At 38.3% G+C, this 25,836-nt stretch overlaps 1 protein-coding gene across 9 annotated transcripts in view; it reads left to right on the top strand.

Annotated features, from left to right (window-relative positions):
• The window catches only part of SHLD2 (shieldin complex subunit 2), a 141,378-nt gene that overhangs the window by 103,067 nt on the left and 12,475 nt on the right, over positions 1-25,836 (top strand). For 6 of the 9 annotated variants that reach the window (XM_064290296.1, XM_064290294.1, XM_064290297.1 and 3 more), the window contains 2 exons: positions 3,292-3,526; positions 17,880-17,995. In XM_064290296.1, the coding sequence (XP_064146366.1) occupies positions 3,292-3,526; positions 17,880-17,995 (351 nt within the window). Of the gene's footprint in view, positions 1-3,291; positions 3,527-5,958; positions 15,568-17,879; positions 17,996-25,836 lie in introns of those variants that run through there. The other 3 variants (XM_064290298.1, XM_064290300.1, XR_010322797.1) reach the window with 3 other exon arrangements.

The following is a 25,836-nucleotide window of genomic DNA, read 5'->3' as shown; positions in this document are numbered from 1 at the left end:
ATGCTCACTGGGTGTCTTAGCCTACCATCAGCAGAATATCAGCACCCAGCTCGCTGGAAGCCTGGGGGAAGAGGAGTCCCCATTCAGAATGGCCTTTTTACTTCTTTTCAAGAGGTGTAGAAATTTACAAAATGATAGAAGTGGCATTAACATTCTTCTAACATTATTGAATGCCTTCATTAAATATTTTCTTAGTGATTTTACATGTCTCAGAAGAGGTGTGGTATAGAGTGTGCGATAGTTTATCAGATATGCTGACTCTGGAGGAAACAGAAAAGACAATAAGAGACTAGAATGATGAGCTCGTGACCAGGAGTTTACTACCTCCTAAGGTGTACAGCTGTTCCCAGTCCCAACATTTGCTTGTATATCTCTCCACTGCAAAAAGGTGTGTGATATCTGAACATAGTTTGAAATGGGGCCAAGGAAACTCTCCCAGCAAGAAACCTCCTGTTGTCTCAGCTTTTAACCTACAAGGCTTTTATTCCTCTACTGAAAGCTCCCACAGGTAATAAAGATTGTCCAGCTTTCTTATCGCAGTTTACAAAAATATAGACTGAATGATTTTTTTCCTCCAAAACCATATAAGTCACCTCACCAGAATCTCCCAGCAGAGGTACACTCTTCCATAAATCACTCATGCCTCGATGTAGTTTTATTTATTTGAGCAGCTTCTTAAAGGATATATGAGGATTTGAAGAAGTAATTGAGACTTTTTAGAAATGAAGAAATAAACTTTGCAATGGAAGAGCCAAAGGACTGGGCAGTATAGGCGGTAGTGATAGTAATGTCAACAATAATAATAACATGAGCAACACCTACCTACTCTAAGGGAAGGAATCGTGTGTCCCTGTTTATTTCATCCGCACGGTGGAAAGAACACATCCCCTGCACGATGCCTGGGGAAGCCCATCCCTCATCTGTAGGTGGGTTTTGAAAGGCTTTTTGCCTGCCTGAGTGTGAGTGTCAGAGAAACTCTCCCTCCCTGCAGGTCCTTTTAGGCTGCAGGGTGTTATCCCTGGGGGACAGAAGCCAAAGAGGTGGTGAAGCTACAAAGAAAGCGCGAGCCTAAAGATGGGAGCTAACGCCTACCTTCTCCCTCCGGGTATCAGCACGTCCTGTGACCTAAACAGCTGAGGTTTTAATCAGAATTTCTTAGGATGTTAACGCTAAAAAAAAAAAAAAAACGCTAAGTTTTTTTTTTAACAGAATGAAGAACACATTTGTCTACTGTCTTAAGAAGGCTTTGAAGTGAATGGCAGGCAGGGAAGAGAATGCTCAGATACATAGACCTCACTAGTATGAAGTATTGTAAATAATTTAGGAAAGAAGAATGTCTGGCAGATAGTAGATACTCAGTATTGGTTAAATGAGTGAATGAACACGCCTCAGAGCCCTGAGAGTCACGGGAGAAACATTTAGTAAATGCGGATCTTGGTGCTCATGTAGCTGTATACCCAATACCCTGTCCAGAATAATCAAAACTCAATGAAATTGAAATATAAGGTTTATTCTCAGCATTTTTTCTATGTACATAGAGGGAGACCATGCTGATTAAGGGGGAAAAAAAAAAGCAAATGGCTTGAAGTAGGCTATTTACAATGAGGTTTCTAAAGAGAATAGGAGGGAGAAGAATAGAAGATCAACCACTGGCTAATCTTAATGCAATTGATTGAACCCTGCCCTGCCCCTTTTACTGAGATCACTGATATCAGGTTAGTAGGTGGTCTCTGGCCTGGCAGCTGAAGATTTGCCCCCCACCCACCTGCAGCCTTTAAGCCTTTTGAAATTTAAATTAAGTAAGCCTAGAGTCTTTTTCATTCACTCAGGAGGTAATGTTTTCGCTATTGACTGCTCTTCCAACAGGAAAGAAAAACCTTTTTTCACTTTGGGTGGAAAAAAACAGGCCAGTGATGCCACCAAAAACCAAAACCAAACCCACTGCCGTCGAGTCAATTCCGACTCATAGCGACCCTATAGGACAGAGTAGAACTGCCCCATAGAGTTTCCAGGGAGCGCCTGGCAGATTCGAACTGCCGACCTCGTGATTAGCACCCATAGTACTTAACCACTACACCACCAGGGTTTCCAGTGATGCCACAGGCAGATTAAATTTGGGTCAGGAATTTTTAGGTTCCTGGATAAGAAAAGTCTCTTGAAATAAAACTAAAACATCTATTTTTAATAAAATAGATCCCACAACCCATAGTATGGATGATGATGGGCAGGGAATTGAAAAAAGAAAGTTTAATCAAAAAGAGAATTAGCTAGTGGTATGTTTTTTCTGGATAAAATAAAGAATAGTAGAATAACTCACCTCCGTCCTAGGGTAAAATCACCACAAAATTACAGTAAAGTAAAGAAAGATTTTATTTAGCATGTGCTCTAGGAGGAGGCAGGAGTGGGAATGAGCAAACGTGCTGCCGGAGCCATGTCTGCCAGGGTCTGAGGAGTGGTAGGACCATCAGTTTATATTGACATTACCAATGGGTAAGATCACTAAAAGTTTCACCTTTTCACACATTGGCTAAAAGCTACTAAATCACTGTGATTCTGCATTTTAAATTGTCTTTCTGAATAATCAGTGGTACACGTTTCAGTAGCAAATCATTGGTCCAACAAATCTTAACTGTTTACTAAATGCTGATAGAAAAAGCTAAGTGTGGAAGATACGTGGGCCTTTTGTGCTCTTTCTAAATATTTGTTCCTGTGAAAGGTTTCCTAAGAGATGTTCCCCAAGATTGTCCTAGCTGTTTTTTCATACCTCAAGGCCCAGTTGCTGTGTCCTCATGACCCCAGCTCCAGAGGGGGGTCACGTTGTTTATATGGAAGGACAGGGAACAATGGTTCCAATTTTAACTCTCGAGTCACCTCCTATTTGGATTTCGATGGTGGTCAGTTACAAGACAGAAGACAGGGCGGGAGAGAGGGCATGTTAGCTAGTTTCATGTATTTGACGCGATTTCTCCTAAAAGAGGGGTTAAACTTATTTTGTGTGATTCCAGAGGGTAGGAAGAAAGAAAACATCCATCTGTTCAGCCGAAATAGCCAAATAAATCTTCACTCTAAGTTGCAGGCAGATAACCTCTTCCATTCTAGAGTAAACACTGAAGCCGTAAGTACGGGTGAGATTGTCCAGGAAAAGAGTGGAGAAGAGAAGACCGAGAACAAGGCCTTGGATGTATGTGTTACTGTAAAGTGATTGTGAGTCAACTATGTAGTTAACTATGTTTGTAAATTAGTATAATTTTTTGTTCTAAAATTTATATTTATTTTTGTTTGCTTTCATAGGAGTGGTTCTAATCAAAGCCCAGATTTTAGAGCTGGTGTTTCCTATTATAGTGGCCCAGAAGAGGCAGATAACCCTAAACGCGCATAGTTCTCTGAAGAGTATTTTCTCTTCTCTTCCCAACATTATATATACTGGCTGTGCAAAATGTGGATTGGAACTAGAAACTGATGACAACAAGATCTTCAAACAGTGTTTCAGCTGCTTGCCATCTGCTATGAAGAAAATATACTATAGGTAAGACAAGCAAGCCAGTTGGATAGAAAATATTTATTACCATAGACTGCAAAGGACCAAAAAATTATGTATTCCAACTCTTAATTTCTTACCAGAACTGACTGGAGCTAATCCAAAAACGAAACCAAACTCACTGCTGTCAAGTCGATGCCAATTCGTAGTGACTGTATAGGACCAGAGTAGTACTGCCCCATAGGGCTTCCAAGCTGTGACTCTATACAGAAATAGCCTGCTACATCATACTCCCACGGAGCAGCTGGTAGAGTCAAAGCCCCGACCTTTTGGTTGGTTAGCAGCTGAGCACTTTAACCACAGCATCACCAGGGCTTCTGTGGAGCTAATCCAAGAGAGTAGATTTTTTTCTTTTCAGTGATGAATTGCAAAAATTGTCCAGTGATCATAATAGTTTTTTTTAAAGCAGCAGTTGGGAGATTTTACTGTTTGCAAGCAGCTACACTATAGAAAGATATGTATACATTTTTAACCAAGATCTAAATGATTCATAAACTCATTTCCCCACCTTAATATATAGTTGGAATCTAAAGGTTAAAATTGTCATATGATCTCACCTCTGAGTTGCTGTGGAAGCCAGTAAGATGTTTAACCTCTCTGTGCCTCAGTTTCCCTATCTTCACATTAGAAATTAAGGATATCAAAAGTTCTTTGGTAAAATTGCTAGCCAATTCAATGAAAAACACATTGCTTTTCAAATAATAAATGTTCACAAGTATAGGATAATCATTTTCTTTTTACCTTATAAATAAAATGCCTTTAGAAAATAGTACTCAATATTTAATGTTCTTTTCTATTATTTCTAAATACCGCAGTATCTAAAAACTAAATAGAAGTATGTTTATCATTATCATGGCATACTATAATAAAGTTTACAGAATCTTAATCCATAAGCCTCATTTCCTTTCACAGATATTTTATGTTTTTTATAAATAAGTAAATTAATTTTATTATTTTAAAAATTGCTGTTATGGAAAAGAAAATGGAATTAAGATGCATGGCATATAACAAATATAATTAATGAAAATTAATTTTTTATCAACAGTTAAGACTCCTTATAGAGTATATTCAGTAAAATCTGCAAAAGGCAGAAACCTGTAAGAGAAAGAAAATTCAAATATTTTCCACTAATAGAGAGCGAGAGAAAACTGGTTAGACCGCACCCTGTCAAAGGCAGAAAACTTGCCAAACCTGGAAAAACAAGGAAGTCCCATCAAGTTTCGGCTCTCACAGCTTTCACTGTTAATTTTTAAATGACATATTTTACATCATTCCAAATGTTTCTGTTCAGTGTCATGATTTATGGGACAGAAACATTACCCAATAAATACCCCTTCTGAAGAGGATCGCCTTTGTATCTTCAGTGTATGATGAAGAGAACTTCAGAGATGAGTATCAGCTCAACATGGTGTAACCTAGTATGAGGAATGGAAACCCTGGTTGCGTAGTGGTTAAGTGCTACAGCTGCTGACAGAAGGATCGACGGTTCAAATCCACCAGGCGCTCCTTGGAAACTCTATGAGGCAGTTCTATCTGGCCTGTAGGGTCGCTGTGAGTCGGAATTGACTCGATGGCACTGGGTTTGGTTTTTTGGTTTCGTGTGAGGAGTCTGAGGTACAGTCCTAGGCTATACCACACTAAAGGTGTGGTGCTTGTCTTGTTTGCATGTTGGATTGATATGATAAGAGTTGCTTAAAACCTTTACATTGCTTTTAGGTTTAGTGTCCAGATTATTTGGCTTTCTTAAAAAAAAAATTTAAGAATAACAGACTCCCTTGAAGTTATCAAGTATGTGGATCAAAAATTATCTACATAAATTAGTCAGCAAACTGAACAAGAAAAAGTTCTGATTGCTTGTTTTTCCAAGACTCTATCAATCAAATATTAGGTACCCACAAATATTTACCTAATACTTAGTGCAGTGGAGGCTATATTGATATATAAGTATACTTCTTTTACTCAAAAAACTTAAGACCCCGTTTATGAAACAGTAGATACTTGTATAGCATGCCAGTCCCAAACTATGAGTGGGTTAATCACATTTTAAGTTAGTTGTTCGTAACTTGGAACTGATTTCCCAGTGGAAGCAACATTACATAGTGGTTGGAGTCCCGTGCCAGTCTACAATGCTTATTTAATTGAGATGAACCATGTAGATAACATAATTCTTAAAGCTGTTATAGAACTTGAATACCATTTGTAACAGTATTTTAACAGTGTATGTCAAGAAAGACATTGTTTTTCTGTACTAGGAGCAAAGAAACCAACAGGTCAAACTATAGAGGCAGCACTAGGGGGAGCTTGGGGCTCTCACAAGGTTGGAGTCAAGCTATACTCTGGGGTTTCAGTCATCTGATTGGCGGGTCCGTTTCCAAGGTGGCAGGCTCACATGGCTGACAAGTGGTGCTGTTTGTTGGCAGGAAACCTGAGTTTCTGCTCACGTGGGCCGGTCATCCTGAAACCAAAATTGGAAGTCAGTACCTCCTGGTCTAGAATCACTTGGACCTCCTCCAAGCCACTGTTACCTGATGGTCAAACTATTGCAGTGGTAGTCTCTTAGTTGGTCTCCTTCTACCTTTGCCTTCTGTAGTCCATTCTCCACACAACTAACGGAATAGTCACTCCTTGCGTAAAAACAATTCACCGTTTCCAGTTACACCTGCTGCCTCTGCGGTTTCATCTGCCGCTCGCTGTGCCCCAGCCGCACTGGACTTTGTTCTGTTCTTCAGCACTCCAAAGTTTTTTCTCCTCAAGTCTTTCTCACGTGCTCTTCCCGCTGCCTGACACCACAAGTCTGGCTCCTTCATGTTTTAGTTTAAATGCCAGCCATCCCTTCCCTAATCACCTCCTTTATTTTCTGTCATAATATCCTGTTTCCTCTCTATGTACTTACTGCAATTTGTAGTTGTTTAGTTGCTTGTCTTTTTTTTTTTTAATCTTTCTTGAGATATAATTAATATACCATAAAATTCACCAATGTAAAATGTACAATTCAATGGCTTTAGTATATTCAGAGTTGTGCAGCCATCATCACAATCTAATTTTAGAACATTTCCATTCCTCCCAAAAGAAACCTGTACCCATTAGCAATCATTCCCCATGCCCCATCCCCCAGCTCCCCAGCCTCTGGCAACCACTCATCTACTTTCTGCCTCTATAGATTTACCTGTTCTGGACATTTCGTCTAAATGGACTCATATAATACATGGCACTTTATATCTGGCTTTTTTCACTGAGCATAATGTTTGTAGGGTCCATCCATGTTGTAGCATGTATCAGTACTTCATGTCTTCTTGTTGTTCAGTAATATCCCGTTGTGTGTGTATATCTCATTTTATTTATTTATTCTTCAGTTGGTGGACGCTGGGGTTGTTACCACTTTTTAGCTATTTTAAATAATGCTGCTATGAGCAGTCGGGTACATGTTTTCATTTTTCCTGGACATGTATCTAGGAGAGGAATTGTTGGGTCACGTGTAACTGTATGTGTGACCTTTTGAGGTACCGCACTGTTTTAGATTTTCACAGAAGTGTATGGTGTTCTAATTTTTCCATACCCTCACCAACACCTGTTACTATCCGATTTTTCTATTATAGCCATACTAGTAGGTGTGAAGAGACCCTGGTGGCATAGTGGTTAAGTGCTATGGCTGCTAACCAAAAGGTTGGCAGTTTGAATCCACCAGGCGCTCCTTGGAGACTCCATGGGGCAGTTCTGCTCTGTCCTGTAGGGTCACTATGAGGCGGAATCGACTTGACGGCACTGGGTATACCAGAGTAATAGGTGTGAAGTGGTATCTTATTGTGGTATTGATTTACATTTCCGTTTGCCTGTTTTTTAATTGGGTTATTATTATTTTTCAGTTGTAAGATTTTTTTTTTTTGTACATTCTGGATACAAATGGAGCCCTGGTGGTGCAGTAGTTTAAGAGCTCAGCTGCTAACCAAAAGGTTGGCAGTTCAAATCCACCCAGCCACTCCTTGGGAACCCTATGGGGCAGTTCTGCTCTGTCCTGTTAGGTTGCTCTGAGTTGGAATCAGCTCAAGGGCAGCAGTTTTGGCTTTTTATTTGGATACAAATATTTTCTCCCATTCTGTGGGTTATCTTTTTACTTTCTGTATGGTATCATTTGTAGCTCACACATTTTTTATTTTAATGTAGTTTAGTTCATCTATTTTTCCTTTTGTCTCTTGTGCTTTTGGTGTCATATCTCAGAAACCATTGCCTAAGCCAAGATCATGGAGATTTGCTCCTATATTTTCTTCTAAGATTTTCATAGTTTTAGCTCTTACGTTTAGATCCATGATCTATTTTGAGTTAGTTTTTGTATGTGGTCTGAGGTATGGGTCTAGCTTCATTCTTTTGCTTGTGGAGATCCAGTTGTCCCAGGACCATTTGTTGAAAGGACTATTTTTCTGCCATTAAATTGCCTTGGCATCTTTCCTGAAAAGCTCATTTTTTATCTGTCACACTAAGCTCTTCATTTCCTTGAGGGAAGAAACCAGATCTGACTTGTTCACAAATGTCCATCCTGTGCTTAGCACAGTGTGTGGTACATAGTAGATACTCAATATATATTTGTTGAAAGGAGGGAGAATGATAGCCTGGAGAAACAGCATACAGTGAAAAGAGAAAAGGACTTAGAATCATCAGGTGAGTAAGGGGAGGTGCGGGTTTTTAGGGGGGAAATCAGTAGTCATGTGTTAGACCTGTCACACTAAATTTCCCTGCATCTATTTCTGAATTTTGTACTCAATTTACTTTTTAAAAAGTTGATGTAGGTAATACATATCCATGGTAAAAATGCAAACAACAGAGGAAGGTATAAAAAGTAAAAGTCTTTTTTCTCATCCACTCTGTCTTTATTGCTGTTTCTGTGATTGGAAGACATTTTTTGTATATTCTTCTAGTCATTATTAGGCTCATACCAGTATGTGTATATCCCTTTCTTTAAAAAGTACATAGATAGAACTCTTACAAATAAACAACAAAAAGACAAACAACCCAATTTAAAAATGGGCAAAGGACTTGAATAGATATTTTGCCAAAGAAGATATACACTGGCCAATAAGCATGTGAAAAGATGCTCATCATTAGTAAATAGAGAGATGCAAATCAAAGCCACAATGAGATACACTTTATTCCCATTAGAATGGCTTAATAGAAGCTTTGGTGGCACAGTGGTTAAATGCTCAGCTGCCAACCAAAAGGTCAGCAGTTTGAACCCATCGTCCACTTCATGGGAGAAAGATGTGGCAGTCTGCTTCTGTAAAGATTACAGCCTTGGAGACCCAGTGGGGGCAGTTCTGCTCTGTCCTGTAGAGTTGCTATGAGTCAGAATTGACTCAGCGGCACAGAACAACACGATGGCTCTTATAAAAATAATGGAAAATAACAAGTGTTGGCAAGGATGTGAAGAAATTGGAGCCATCATTCACTGCTGTTAGGAATATAAAATGGTGCAGCTGCTGTTGAAAACAGTTTGGCAATTCCTCAAAAAGTTAAAAATAGTATAACTGTGGAAAAAAATAACCGTATGACCTGGCAATTCCAATCCTAGGTATATACTCAAAAGCTTGAAAGCGGGGACTCAAACAGATACTTGTACACCAATATTCATTGCAGCATTGTTCACAATAGCTGGAAGGTAGAAACCACCCAAGTGTCCATCATTTGATAACCAGGTAATACAATGTGATACATACATGCAGTGGAATATTATTCAGCCATAAAGAGAAATGAAGTTCTGATACATGCTGTGACATGGATGAACCTTGAAAAAATTATGCTAAGTAAAATAAGCCAGACACAAAAGGACAAATACTGTATGACCCCAATTGTATGAAATATCTAGGAAAGGCAAATGCATAGAGTCAAAAGTGGATTAGTGGTTACCAGGGGCTGGGAGGAGGGAGGAATGGGGAGTTATTGCTTAATGGATACTGAGTTTCTGTTTGGGGCGATGAAGAAGTTTTGAAAATAGATAGCAGTGATAATTGTGCAACATTGTGAATGTAATTAATGTCACTGAATTGTATACTAAAAAATGGTTAAAATACTGAATTTTATGTTACATATATTTTACCACAATAAAACTTTTAAAATAAGTGCTTAGAAAGAATATTATTCATAATATTTCCCTCATATTGTTTATTTCTTAGAATATATCTTTGGTTTCTGTAAGTCCTATCCCTAATATCACTTATAAATCTTCCTCATTTTTTTAACAGCTACATTGTATACCATTGTACGATGTTCCAAAATTTATTGATACGCAAAATGATTTATTTCTAATAGAAAAGAAGCCAGTGGGAAAAAAAAGCTTTAAATTATGCTCGCGATAGGTGATATCACCTTTATTTTTATTTCTAATAATAATGTACATAACACTGTAAAATAATCTCTTTTCTTATATTAGTATCTGACATTTTTAAATGTATACAGAATAAATAAAATTTGTTATCATTGAAATTCCTTTAAAAATCCCTTCTCTTAATTTTAGAACATCTTAGAGCTGTTTTAAGAATTAAAATTAAACCTGCATAAAAATCCATGCTTTTTTTGATGGGCGTGGCAAGATGACGGAGTAAGTAGTGGCTCCAACTTATCCTTCTGCAACTAACCCACTAAACAATGAAAAAAAAAGAAGCACAGACTGAGATCTCAGAGCTCCAGATGGCAGCTAAAGAGTGGTGAAGTGTATAGGTGAGTCCAGAAACAAGGGAGAGGAAGAATGAGGTCAGCACAGAAGCTGGAAGATTCTAGCTGCTGGCATCTGGAGAACTCAGCTCATCGCAGCAATTTTGTGACGAAGATGTACAACACCCTGAAGAAAGAACATAACATGGGAGCTAAACTGAGGAAGGTGTCACCAATTAGCTGTGGAAGTTTATGGGCCATGCACTTGGGAGGGGGTGCAGGGAGGCCAAGGTGCTGTAAGTGAGTAGTATTGAATCTTATTGAGACCCAAAGCCCGTGGTCTCTAGGACCCAGATAACTGAAGAGCCGCAGGGCCCATCCTTCAGCCAGGATGAGAAAAATACATAAAACAGCCAACATGGAGGAAAACAACTCGCTCCCTGTCTGCAACTGGACACTGTGGGAGAGCTTGTACAGGGGTTGCCCATGAGGAAAGGACATAAAGTGTTCCCCACCTTCATCTTGGGAAAGCCAAGCCCCACCACTTCATCCGCATCTGTGGCCAGCAGGAAAGTCCCACACATAAGCAATTAGCCACAGAGGGAAAGCCCTGTACCAGTTGTACATAGTGAAGGGAAGGAACCCAGCCTCAGGAATGCAGTCTGGGCTACAGTCAACCCCAAAGAAGACAGAGGGACACTAACACCAGCAAAGTCAGCCACCTTAGAACCAGCCAGGATAAGCACTCTGAGACTTAAAACTATTCAAAATGCCTAAAAGCTGTGGCAATAAACTAGAAGCCAAGAATAACAGAGACAAAGCCTCAGATTGAACTCCTGATTCAGTGCTGCAAAAAGCCTAAGGACAAGAGTGCTCACTAGTGGAACTTAAGATAGTGGAGGTAAATCTAACAACTGTAATTCCTGTGAAAATCAGAAAACTCAGAATTTCAAAATATCAAAAAAGATATCAAAATATCCCACATTCAACAAAAATAATAAAACACACAAAATCACAAGAAGGACCAAGTAAAAGAAAAACGTGAAAAGGAACTTTCTCCTGTGGAGACAAGGATAATGGAAAAAGCAGAAAACTTCCGGACAATAGTGTTAAATATATTTAAAGAAAACAGAAAACAAAACTAACAGAGATCAGGAAGCAAATTGAGGAATAAAATGAGAACCAAGAAAATTGAAAACATAAAAAAAAGAATTACTGGAACTGAAGAATATAACTAATTCAGAAAGTGCAAGAAAAACATTTAAGAATAGGGTCAAACAGGATAGAATAAGTGAAGTAGAAGATAGAGTAATGATTTATCAAGTCTCAAGAGTACAAAGAGAAGTGAAAAAATCCAAATGGAAATGTGGGAATCAATTAAGAAGTCTAACATTAGAATTATTGGAATTCCAGAGTACCATGATAATGATGAAGGTACACAAAGAATTTTCCAAGAGATAGTCATAGAGCATTTCCTAGATCTGAATAGGGAACCAAGCCTGCAAATACAGGAATCTACACGAACTCTGGTTAGAAGAAATACAAAGAGGTTCACTCCACATCACATTCTAATAAAATTCCTGAAGCCAGACAGGAAAGAATTCTGAAAGCAGCAAGAAAAAAGCACGATATAACATATCAAGGGACCTTCATAAGAATTTGTGCAGATTCATCTCCACAAATTCTAGAGTCTAGAAGACAACAGAGCAACATATGTAAAATATTGAACAAAAACAATTGCCAACCAAAAATTCTTTGCCCAGAAAAGTTGTCATTCACAAATGAGGGAGAAATCAAGACATTCCCAAATAAACAGAAGCTCTGGGAATACACCACTACCAGACCAGCTCTGCAAGTATTACTTAAGATAATTCTCCAAATGGAAACTACAGAACATTAAATACTCGAATCTAGACATGAGAAATAAAAATAAGAGCAATATCTCCAAAAAACACAGCACCATGGGAAAATAAAGGGACCAAGTAGATGATGTTTTCAGGGAGTAAACTCAATAGTTTAGTTCCACAAGCAATACGGCATCAAGTGCACAAGAAGTGCAAATTAAACCTATTTGATATAGTACGTACAATGATGTTAATAGAGACTCACCAGCAAAAATGAGGGAGGGAGGAGCAAGGCAGTAGTAGATTTAGTATATTAAGTTGTATGTTACCTGTTTGTATGTTGTGTCACATTTGCAAATTGTGAAATGTAATATGTATAATAACTACTAAGAAATCACCTAGAAAAAATATACAGAAGAAAAGGAGGGACAAATCAAAAAGACTCATCACAAGAAAGCAGCCAAAAACAAAAGATAACAACAGCAGCAAAAAAAAAAATGAGAATAAAAAAACAAAGAAGATATGACATTCAGAAAAGAAGTAGCAAAATGAATTAAGTAGACACTTCATTTTCAGTAATAACTCTCCATGCAAAAGGCAGAGCATGGCAGAATGGATTGGGAAGAAAAAAATGACCCATCCTTTTGCTGCCTACAAGAAACACAACTTAGGCATAAGGACCCCCCAAAATTGAAAATAAAACGACAGAAAAAATATTCCATGCAACCAGTAACCAAAAAAGAGCAGGGATAGGGGAGATGAGAGGGTAGAGGGGGTTAGAAGCTGGCAAAATGGACACGAAAAGAGAGCGGAGGGAAGGAGCGGGCTGTCTCATTAGGGGGAGAGCAACTGGGAGTATGTAGCAGGAATATATGAGCTTTTGTGTAAGAGACTAACTTGATTTGTAAACTTTCACCTAAAGCACAATAAAAATAAAAAAAAAAGAGCAGGGGTGGCCGTGCTGATATCAGATAAAATAGACTTTAAGTCAGAATCTTTTACAAGAGATAAAGAAGGACATTACATAATAATAGAAGGGTCAGTCCGTCAAGAAGACAGAACAGTTACATGTGCACCTAACATCAGTGCTCCAAAATAGATGAAACAAATACTGACTAATATAAGAGGTGAAATAGATAGCTCCGCAACACTAGTTGGGAATTTCAACACGTCACTTTCAGTTCTAGACAGAACATCTAAAATGAAGATCACTAAGGACATTGACTGCGCAAAGGCATTTGATCGTGTGGATCATAAATTATGGGTAACATTGTGAAAAATGGGAATTCCAGAACACTTCATCATGCTCATGCCAAACCTGTGCAAAAACCAGGAGGCAGTCATACAAAGAGAGCAAGGGGATATTGTGTGACTGAAAATTAGGAAAGGTGTGTGTCATGGTTTATCCTTTCACCATACTTATTCAATCTGTATGCTGAGCAAATAATCTGAGAAACTGGACTGTATGAAGAAGTACACGGCATTAGGATTGGAGGAAGACTCATTAACAACCTGTGTTATGTAGGTGACACAACTTTACCTGCAGAAAGTGAGGAGGTCTTGAAACCCTGACTGATAAAGATCAAAGACTACAGCCTTCAGTATGGATTTCACCCCAGCATAAAACAAACATCCTCACAACTGGACCAATAAACAACATCATGATAAACAGAGAAAACATTGAAATTGTCAAAGATTTCATTTTACTTGGATCCGCAATCAACACTTATGGAAGCAGCAGTCAAGAAATCAAATGATGTATTGCATTGGGCAAATCTTCTGCAAAAGACCTCTTTAAAGTGTTAAGAAACAAAGATGTCACTTCGAGGACTAAAGTATACCTGGCCCAAGCCATGGTATTTTTAGCCGTCTCATGTGTACGTGAAAGCTGGACAATGAACAAAGAAGACCAAAGAAGAATTGAAGCCTTTGAATTAATGGTGTTGATGAAGACTGTTGAATATGCCATAGGCTGCCAGAAGACTGAACAAATCTGTCTTAGAAGAAGTACAGCCAGAATGCTCCTTAGAAGTGAGCATGGCAAGACATTGTCTCAGGTACTTTAGACATGTTATCAGGAGGGACCAGTCTTTGGAGAAGGACCTCATGCTTAGTAGAGAGCGAAAAAGAGAAAGACTCTCCATAAGATGGATTGCATCTTATTGAGAGTGGTTGCAACAGTGGGCTCAAGAATAGCAACAATTGAGAGGATAGCACAGGATCAGACAGTTGTACATAGAACAGTTCGTTCTGTTGTACACAGGATCACTATGAATCAGAACTGATTCAATGGCACCTAATAACAACAAGGACATTGAGGACTTGCATAAAACCATAAGTCAGTTTGACCTAACAGACATATATAGAACATTGCACCCATTGTGCATTTTTCTCCAATGCACATAGATTATTATTCAGAAAAGGCCATATGCTAGGGCACAAAACAAGTCCCAACAATGTTAAAAAGATTGAAATATACAAAGCATCTTCTTTGAACATAGCAGTATCAACAACAGGGAGAAAATTATATGGAAAGTAAAATACTACTGAAAAACTATTGGATCATAGAAGAAATCAAAAGTGAAATTAAAAAAATACTTGAATCAAACAAAAATGAAAACAGAACGTATCAAAACCTTTGAGACACAGCAAAAGTGGCAGTCAGAGGGAAATTCATAGCAATAAATGCCTACATTAAGAAAGAAGAAAGATCCAAAATCAATAACGTAAACCGACAACTAGAACAAATAGAAAAGGAAGAACAAAAGAAGCCCAAAGCTACCAGAAGAAAGGAAATAAAAAAGATCGGAGCAGAAATAAATAGAAAAACAGTGTAAAGAATCAACAAAACAAAGATGTGGTTCTTTGAAAGGGTTAATAAAATAGACAAACCACTGGCTAGACTGACAAAAGAAAAAAACCAGAAGAGGAAAATAACCAAAATAAGAAATGAAACTGGAGACATTACAACAGATCCAACTGGGATAAAGAGAATCATAACAATACTATGAAAAACTGTATCTAACAAAATTTAAAACCTAGATGAAATGGACACATTCCTAGAAACACACCTAAACTACCTACCTAAGCTAACACAGACGTTGAGTATCTAAACAACCCAATTATAAAATGGGCAAAGGACATGAACAGAAACTTCACCAAAGAGGATATTCAAGTGGCCAACAAACACATGAAGGGATGCTCACAATTATTAGCCATTAGAGAGATGCAAATAACTACAATGAGATATCATTTCACCCTGGCTAAAATGGCACTGATTTAACAAAAAAAAAATGGTGAGGATGTGGTAAGATTGGAACCCTTACTCATTACTGATATGATTGTAAAATGGTACAGTCACTATGGAAACTGGTATGGTGCTGCCTCAAAAGCTAGAAATAGAACTATTTACCATGAAGTCAGTTCCAACTCATAGCAACCCTACTGGACAGAGTAGAATTGCCCCTTCAGGTTTCCAGGGAGTGGCTGTGGATTTGAACTGCCGACCTTTTGGTTAACAGCCATTGCTCTTAACCACTGCACCACCAGGGCTCCTTTTTTTTTTTTTTTAATGATTCATCAATTCCGCTTCTAGATATATACCCTAGAGATCTAATAGAAATGGCACACCTATGTTCATTGCAACATTAGTCACACTAGCAAAAAATATGGAAAACAACCGAAGTGCCCATTACTGAATGAATGAATAAGCAAAATGTGGTGTATATATATATATATATATATACACAATGGTATACAACCGTAAAGAACAATACAGCCATAAAGAACAATATGAGTTTGAGAAACATATTACAACATGGATGGACCTGGAGGACTTAATACTAAGTGAAATAAGTCACATAAGTACAAATATTATATGATCCCACTTTTGTAAGAGGACAAAAACATGAGACCGATGTTCATTGGTGGCTACCAGGGAAGTGTTGGGGGAGAGGGAACCATGCTCTAGATTGTAGACACTTGTTGTTTTTGGTGATGGGAAAAGTAGCACTAAATGTGGGAATGGTGAGTACAACTTGACAAAAATAAATGATGTCACTAAGAAGCACTGGAGAAAAAGATGCTTGAACTAAAGAATTTGGCATATATAATTTGGCAACAATGCCAACAGTGACCAAAAAACAAGCACATGGTCACATATGTATGTGTATAGGCATATAGGTGTACAAGGAGGTACAGGTGTATACATATGTGTGCGCAGATAGAAGTATTTATCATGTACCTGTAAGTACAGATAAATGTGTACAGACACATATATGCACAGAAGATACAGATACTTCTCAGGTATAGCCAGACACCTTACGAGATTGGTTTTCTAGGTTTGAGGGCTTAGGACCTTAGTGTCATAGGACAACTCAGTCAATTGACATAATGCAGTTTACAAAGTTCATGTTCTGCATCCTAGTTTGGTGGGTAGTGTCTGGGTTCTTAAACATTTGCAAGTGGCCATCTAAAATACAACTATTGGTCTCTACTCATCAGGAGCAAAAGAGTAAGATGGAAACCAAAGTCTTACGGAAGAAACAACTGTACGGGGCTGATGGCTTACATGAGCCATGGCCTCATCTACCCCGAGACCAGAAGAACTAGAAGATGCTTGGCTGTCATTACGACCATTCTGACCAGGGTCACAATAGATGGTCTTGGATAGAATGGGGAAAAAATGTAGAACAAAACACAAGTTCTTAAAGACCAGACTTACTGGAGCAATTGAGACCAGAGGACTCCCTGAGATACTCTTAAAACCTTGAATTGAAACTATCCCGAGATGACCTTTTAGTGAAATAGCAGAGTGGCACACAAAATGAAAGATATTACCCTCAAGTACAGTGCTCTACCAAAAATCCATCTGTTATGGATTTAATTGTGTCCTCCAAAAATATCTGTCGACGTGGCTACCCCATGATTCCCACTATTGTGTGATTGTCCACCATTTTGTCATCTGATGTGGTTTTCCTATGTGTTGTAAATCCTGTTTCTATTATATTGATGAGATAGATCAGCAGCGGTTATGCTGATGAGATCTACAAGATTAGACTGTATCTTAAGCCAGTCTCTTTTGAGATATAAAAGAAAGAAGCGAGCAGAGAGACAAGGGGACCTACTCAAACCAAGAAAGTAGCACTAGGAGCAGAGCGTATCCTTTAAACCTGGTATTCCTGTGCAGAGAAGCTCCTAGACCAGGGGAAGATTGATGACAGGACCTTCCTCCAGAGCCGACAGAGAGAGAAAGCCTTTTCCTGGAGCCGGCGTCCTGAATTTGAACTTGTAGCCTACTAGACTGTGAGAGAATAAACTTGTTTGTTGAAACCATCTACTTATGGTATTTCTGTTATAGCAGCCCCAGATGTAAGACACTGTCTATATGAGACCAGGAGGACACCATTTACTCTAAAACAAAGACGAGAAGATAAAGGGGCAGGAAAACTAGAGTACTGGAAATGGAACACTCAGAACACAATAGAAAGTTGACACATTATAAAAAATGAGCCCTGGTGGTACAGTGATTAAGAGCTCAGGCAGCTAACCATAAGGTTAGCAGTTCGACTCCACCAGCTGCTCCTTGGAAACTCTTTGAGGCAGTTCTACTCCATCTTGTAGGGCCCCTATGTGTCAGAATCGATAGCAGTGGGTTTGGTTTAGGTTTTTTTGAATGTCATTGAACTGTCTGTATAGGAATTATCAAATGGTAACCTAACTTACTGTGTAAACTTTCACCAAAAACACAATAAAATGTTATTAAAAATCCAGTGTTTTTTTAAAAATTATATTGCATATAAGCATTTCTTTAATTTGAAAACTTTTTTGAAGGTCATTTTCTGTTTATTCTTTTTTAGGCCAGCTTTAATGACTGTAGTTGGTGGAGGACATAATGTTTCCATTCAAGTGGGATCAGAGCTGATAGAGAAGATTCTTCTCAACATTCCTGCTGACTGGCTCAACAGAGTTATAGGTAATATATCAACATACTGTTCAGAGGATTTTGGTGAAACCATTAATTCCAGGAAAACAGACAGCGCAGTGGTTAAAGTGCTTGACTGCTAACCAAAAAGGTCAGTGGTTTGAAACCACCAGTGGCTCCACGGGAGAAAGATGGGGCAGCCTGCTTCTGTAAACATTTACTGTTTTGGAAACCGTATGGTGTTGCTGTGAGTCAGAATCGACTGATGGCAGTGAGCTTTTAGATAGTATATTGGAACAGAAGGAACACGGTACTATAAGTTGATTTTTTTTTCTTGTTAGTGTAAAAGCAGTAGGATAATTTAGCTTGAGTAAAACACAAAAGTATGTAAGTTGGAAGGTAAAATTTTCCCTATGCCCGTCTCAGTATATGAATAGAGGGAAGCACATATCTCCTTACTCTCTAAAGTCCCAATTTGTAAGCAAAAAATTAGAACCCTAGGTTTATAATAATTAACTGAATGAATATGCAATACTATATATAGCAAAATAGTCCACTGTCAGAGTGGATTTGCAGATCTCCCACTATGGTGCTAGACATTGCCGGTGGCCAAGAATAAAGCACTGATAACCCACTTGTCAGATGATCAAACTCTATACCTGCCCTCATTAGCCTCAGACTCTTTAAGCACATGAGCTAATCTAGTTCTGTTGATTGCTCTGTTTCTTACTAGTGGGGGCTTGTTCTTGCTTTTTATGTGTCTAGTAATTTTTGCTTGAATGAAAATTTGTGCGTAGAACAGTAGAGATTGAGGTAGACAGGATTTATACCTGGAAATAAGCATGCGTCTCCTCCTACCTCATTACTGGGAGCAGAGGAAAGAGGGATGAGTCAATCTTGTAAGATGTTAAATTGGATTTGGATTTTGTTATTGCTATGGTTACTTCAAATTCCTCTAGCATTATCTTGTGCTTATAGTTTGGAGAGTGATTTGCCAAAAAGTTTTCCTCAATATTCCCAGTCCACCATCAGCGTTAGCCCTTCGCTCTGCACCTATGTCTCAGAGAGAGTTTCTCTGCATATTCCTGCCCCTTCCCCAGTTCGAGGCCTCTGTTGGTTGGTATTTGGTACATCCTAGCCTGGAGGCCTGTTGGCATAGTGGTTAAGAGCTTGACAGCTTAATCAAAAGGTCAGCAGTTCGAATCCACCAGCCACTCCTTGGAAGCCCTATGGGGCAATTCTGCTCTGTCCTGTAGGGTCGCTATGAGTTGGAATCAGTTCAGCAGCAACAGGTTTGTTTTTTTTAGGCTGGTAGGCAGGGTCAGGAGTGATTCTCTTTGATTTTGGTCCAACCCCATTCTTAGGAGAAAGCCCAGTGTCTCTTGGTTTGGATATGGCAGTTCTGAACGAGTCTGTCCCTTCTGCCCATGGCAGCCAACGGGTCTTATGTGGGACTTTCTTGACCCTCCCCAAGGGACAGAGTTTTTTGTTTTTGTTTTAGTTTTCTCCCATCTGCAGTGGGTTTTCACTTTTACCCTAAGTGACAGGACTTACTACCCTTCCTACAGCAGTTTAAGGCTTTTGTTCCATTACAGGAGAGGTGTTTCCTATGCTTTTCCCATGACGGCTATTCCCCTCCTCTAAGCCTTCACCGTAGTTGGAGGCTTTCTCTGATCTCTTGCCCTGCTTCCAGCCTCATGAGTAGCTGATGCAAGGGAGAAGCATCATGTAGGAGAACCTCTTAGGTCTGTGGTGCTAGCTCACATTTGGCTTTTAGCAATTCCTTAAAAGTTTAGATAAGCAATTCCATTTACAGTAGCACTAAGAGAATAAAATATCTAGGAATAAATTTACCTAGGGATGTGAAAGACTTGTATAAGTCTATAAAACAGTGCTGAAAGAGACTAAAGAACACCTAAATAGATGGAAAGATATTCCGTGCTCATGTATTGGAAAATGTAATATACTCAAGATGTCAGTACTACTCAAAGCGATCTACAGGTACAATGCGATCCCGATCAAAATTCTAACAGCATTCTTTACAGAAATGGAAAAACTGATCCTCAGCTTTGTATGGAAAGATGAGACCCTGAAGAGCCAAAGCAATCCTGAAGAAGGACAAAGTAGGAGACCTCACACTTCCTGATTTCAAAATACATTACGTATTTGTGGTAACTACTAAAATACTCAAAAAAAATACACAGAAGGGAAGAAGGAAGAAATCAAAAGGCTCGACACAAAACAGCTAAACACACACACACAAAAAAAAAATATGAAATTGTGGGACAAAGAAGATATAAGGCACACAAAAAACAATCAGCAAAATGAGTGAAGCAGGTACTTCATTTTCAGTAATTAGTTTAGATATAAAGGGTCTGAACACCGCATTTAAGAGATAGAGTGACAGAATGGATTAAAAAAACATGATTCATCCTTATGCTGCCAACAAGACACATGCCGTAGACATAAGGCTACGAACAGACTGAAACGAAAAGGATAGAAAAGAATATTCCATGCAACTGGTAACCAGAAAAGACCAGGAATGGCCACACTGATATCAGATAAAATAGACTTTAAATCAGAATCTATTATAAGAGATAAAGAAGGACATTACATAATAATAAAAGGTGAACTCATCAAGAAAACATAACAATTATAAATATATACACACCTAGCATCAGTGCCCCAAAATATATGAAGCAAATATTGACTGATATGAAAGGAGTAGTAGACAACTCCACAGTCATAGTTGGGAACTTCAGTACACCACTTTCAATTCTGGACAGAGCATCTAAAAAGAAGATCAGTAAGGACATGTTTTTGTTAGGTGCTGTCAAGTCAGTTCCAATTCATAGCAACTCTGCGTATAACCAAATGAAACACTGCCTGGTCATGTGCCATCCTCAAAATCATTGTTGTGCTTGAGCCCATTGTTGCAGCCACTGTGTCAGTCCATCTCATTGAGAGTCTTCTTTTTTGCTGACCTTCTACCATGGATGATACCCCTCTCCAGGGACTGATCCCTCCTGATAACATGTCAAAAGTATGTGAGACATAGTCTTGCCATCCTTGCTTCTAAGGAGCATTCTGATTATACTTCCAAGACAGATTTGTTCATTCTTTTGGCAGTCCATGGTATATTCAATATAGAGGACTTAAATAATAACATAAGCCAACTAGACCTAATGGACATACGTAGAACACTCCACCCATCATCAGAATAATACACATATTTGTCTGGTGCACATGGATCATTTTCCAGAGTAGACCATATGCCAGGCCATAAAACAAGTCTTAACAAATTTAAAAAGATTAAATTTGTACAAAGTATCTTCTCTGACCACAAAGGAATAATATTAGAAATTAACAGCAGAAGTAAAACTAGAAAACACACAAATTCATGGAAATTAATCAACACACTATTAAATAACTGTTGGGTCAAGGAAGAAATCAAGAGTGAAATTAAAAATTCCTGGAGATAAATGAAAATGAAAATACATCATACCAAAACTTATGGGATGCAGGTAAGGCAGTTGTCAGAGCAAACTTTATAGCAATAAATGCCTTCATTAAAAAAAAGAAGATCTCAAATACTCTACAGCTTGAAGAACTAGAAAAAGAAGAGTAAACTAAACCTAAAGTTAATAGAAGAAAAGAAATAATAAGGATCAGAGCAGAGATAAATGAAATGGAGAACAGAAAAACAGTAGAGATAATAAATCCAGAAGTTGGTTCCTTGAAAAGATCAATAACGTTGACAAACTGTTTCTTGCTAGGCTGACAGAGAAGATGCAAATAACCAAAATAAGAGATGAAATCAGAGAAATTACAACTGATTCAACTGAAGTAAAAAGGATCGTAACAGAACACTATCCACAGCTCTATTTCAACAAAATTGATAACTTTGATGAAATGGACAAATTCCCTGAAACATATAACCTACCTAAATGGACTCAAAAGCAAGTAGGAAACCTCAGCAGACCCATAACAAGCGAAGAGTTTTAATCAGTAATAAAAAGCATCTCAACAAAGAAAAGTCCAGGACCAGACGGCTTCGTCTTGGAATTCTATCAAACATTTAGAGAAGAACTGACACCAATCCTGTTCAAACTCTTACAAAACATAGAGGGAGAAGGAACACTTCCTAACTCTTTCTACGAAGCCAGCGTTACTCTGGTACCAAAACCAGAGAAAGACACCACAAGAAAAGAAAACTACAGACCAATATCCCTTATGAATATAGATGTCAAAATTTTAAACAAAATACTAGCAAACAGAATCTTGCAACATATAAAAGAATTATACATCGTGATCAAGTAGAATTTATTCCAGGAACACAAGGTTGGTTCAACATTAGAAAATCAGTCAATGTAATATACCACATTAATAGAACAAAAAAGAACCACATGATCATCTCAATCAATGCAGAAAAGGCATTCAATAAAATCCAGCACCTTCTTGATGAAAACTCTGAACAAGATAGGAATAAAAGGAAAGTTTCTCAATATGACTTGAGGGTATTTATGAACCAATAGCCAACAGTATACTCAATGGAGAAAGATTGGGAACAAGACAAGGTTGCCCACTCTCACTGCTCCTACTCAATATTGTACTGGAAATCTTAGCCAGAGCAATAAAACAAGAAAAAGAAATAAAAGATATCCAAATTGGAAAGGAAGAGGTAAAACTTCACTATTCACACATGACATGATCCTGTATATAGAAAGTCCCAAAGAATCTAATAAAAAGCTTCTAGAACTAATAGAGAAGTTTAGCAAAGCAAAAATCAGTTGGGTTTCTCTACACCAACAATCTGAAAAGAAGATTTAAAAAAATCAACTCCCATTTACAACAGCATCTAGAGAACAAAACATCTAAGAATATATTTTCCCAGGGATGTGAAAGACTTATACAGTGAAAATTATAAAACACTGTTGAAAGAGATGAAAGAAGACCTGAATAGATGGAAAGATGTTTCATGCTCATGGATTGGAAGACTTAATATAGTTAAGATGTCAGTACTACCCAAAGTGATCTACAGATACAGTACAGTCCCAACCAAAATTCCAACAGCATTCTTTACAGAAATGAAAAAAAAAAAAAAAAAAACCTCAATTTTATATGCAAAGAGGCCCCTAATAGCCAAAGCAATGTTGAAGAAGACCAAAGTAGGAGTCCTCACACTACCTGACTTCAAAACATATTACACAGCTACAGTAATAACAGTTTCTTCAACAAATAATGCTAATAAAACTGGACATCCACATACAGAAAAATAGAACAAGCTCTATACCTCACACCATACACAAAAACTAATTCAAAATGGAGCAAGGACCTAAATGTTAAATCTAAAACCATGAAATTCTTCAAAGAAAACACTGGAGCAAAGCTTTGGGACCTAATTTTTTTCAGTGATAGAGTACCAAACACATCAATGAATACATGATCAGCAGAAAACAAAATAGATAACTGGGGCCTCATAAAAGTTAAATGCTTATATTCATCAAAAGACTTTATCAAAAGAGTAAAGAGACAACCTACAGACTGGGAAAAAATCTCTGGGAAAGATATAACTGATAAGGGTCTAATATCTTAAATATATAGAAAACTTTCACAACTTAGCAACAAAAGGACAACCCAGTCACAAAACTGGGCAAAGGACATGAATAGACACTTCATTAAAGAGAATATTTAAATGGCCAACAAACACATGAAAAGATGCTCAATAGTCATTAGCTATCAGAGAAATACAAATCAAAACCACAAGGAAATACCATTTCACTCCTATAGGATGGACACAGTGGCTGCAACAATGGGCTCAAGCATAACAATGATTGTGAGGATGGCGCTGGACTGGGCAGTATTTTGTTCTGTTGTACATAGGGTCACCATGAGTTAGAACCAACTTGACAATACCTAACAACAACAACAATAGGATGACTAAGATAAAAAACAGAAAATAACAAATGTTGGAGAGGATGTGGAGAAACTGGAACCCTCCTCCACTGCTGGTGGGAATACAAAATGATATAGCCATTGTGGAAAACAGGCTGGTAGTCCCTCAAAAAACTAGACGTAGAGCTGCCGTATGACCCAGCAATTCCACTCCTAGATCTATATGCTAGAGATGTAATAGATATGACATGAACGGACATATGCACATCTGTGTTCATCACAGCACTGTTCACAATAGCAAAAAGATGCAAATAATGTAAGTGCCCATCAATGGATGAATGAGTAAGTAAAATGTGATACATACATACAATGGAATGCTACTCAGCAATAAATAAAAAGGAGTTCCCAAAACATCTTGGAACATGGATGTACCTGGAGGACAGTATGTTGAACAAAATAAGTCAATCACAAACAAATATTGTATGTTGTCACTTTTTTTTTCCCCCTGCGGAACTTATGAATTTATTTTAATATAAACGATACAGAAATAAAGTATATGAAATGACGTGAACAAGTAAACATATAAAAACTAATGTTCATCATGGTTACCACGGATGGGCGGTGGGGGGAGAAGAGGGAGATTGACTCTCTAGATAGTAGACATTTATTTTTGGTGATGGGAAAGGTAACATTAAATGAGGGTGAAGTGTGCCCAGCTTGACAAAGGTAAATGATGTCATTAAAGTGTACACAAGAAAAAAGTCACTGTACCAAAAAGATTTGGTCGACGTTCAACCATTTCAGGAGGTAGCATATGATCAAGAACCAGTGGTACTGAAGGAAGAGTTCCAAGCTGCGCTGAAGGCACTGGCAAAAAACAAGGCTCCAGGAATCGACGGAATACCAAGTGAAATGTTTCAGCAAACAGATGTAGTGCTGGAGGTGCCAAGAAATTTGGAAGACAACTACCTGGCCAACTGACTGGAAGAGATCCATGTCTGTACTCATTCCAAAGAAAGGTGATCCAACAGAATGTGAAAATTACCAAACAATATTAATATCACATGCAAGTAAAAGTTTGCTAAAGGTAACTCAAAAGTGCCAGAAATTCAAGCTGGGTTCAGAAGAGGGTGTGGAACAAGGGATATTATTGCTGATGTCAGATGGATCTTGGCGGAAAGCAGAGAATACCAGAAAGATGTTGTCATGGATTGAATTATGTCCCCCCAAAAATACATGTCAACTTGGTTAGGCCATGATTCCCAGTATTGTGTGGTTGTCCTCCATTTTATGATTTGTAGTTTTATGCTAAAGAGAATTAGGGTGGGATTGTAACACCACCCTCACTCAGGTCACCTCCCTGAGCCAATGTAAAGGGAGTTTCCCTGGGGTGAGGCCTGTACCACCTTTTATCTCTCAAGAGATGAAACGGAAGCAAGCAGAGAGTTGGGGACCTCATGCCACCAAGAAAGCAGCACCAGGAGCAGAGCATGTCCTTTAGACACAGGGTCCCTGCACCTGAGAAGCTCCTCAACCAGGGGAAGATTGAGGAAAACGACCTTCCTCCAGAACTGACAGAGAGAGAAAGCCTTCCCCTGGAGCTGACGCCCTGAATTTGGACTTGTAACCTACTAGACTGTGAGAAAATAAATTTCTTTTTGTTAAAGCCATCCACTCATAGTATTTCTATTATCGCAGCACTAGATGACTAAGAGATGTTTACCTGTGTTTTATTGAGTATACAAAGGGATTTGACCGTGTGGGCCATAACAAATTACGGATAACATTGCAAAGAATGGGAATTCCAGAACACTTAATTGTGCTCATGAGGAACCTGTCCATAAACCAAAGAGGCAGTCATTCAAACAGAACAAAAGAATACTGCGTGGCTAAAGTCAAGACAGGTGTATGTCAGGGTTGTATCCTTTCATCGTATTTATTCAGTCTGTATGCTGAGCAAATGATCCGAGAAGCTGGACTGTATGAAGAAAATGCAG

The sequence above is a fragment of the Loxodonta africana genome, chromosome 8 (assembly GCF_030014295.1).
Source record: "Loxodonta africana isolate mLoxAfr1 chromosome 8, mLoxAfr1.hap2, whole genome shotgun sequence".
Classification (NCBI taxonomy): domain Eukaryota; kingdom Metazoa; phylum Chordata; class Mammalia; order Proboscidea; family Elephantidae; genus Loxodonta; species Loxodonta africana.
Note: the sequence above shows the minus strand (reverse complement) of the source record. Positions and strands in the feature narration are given on the sequence as shown.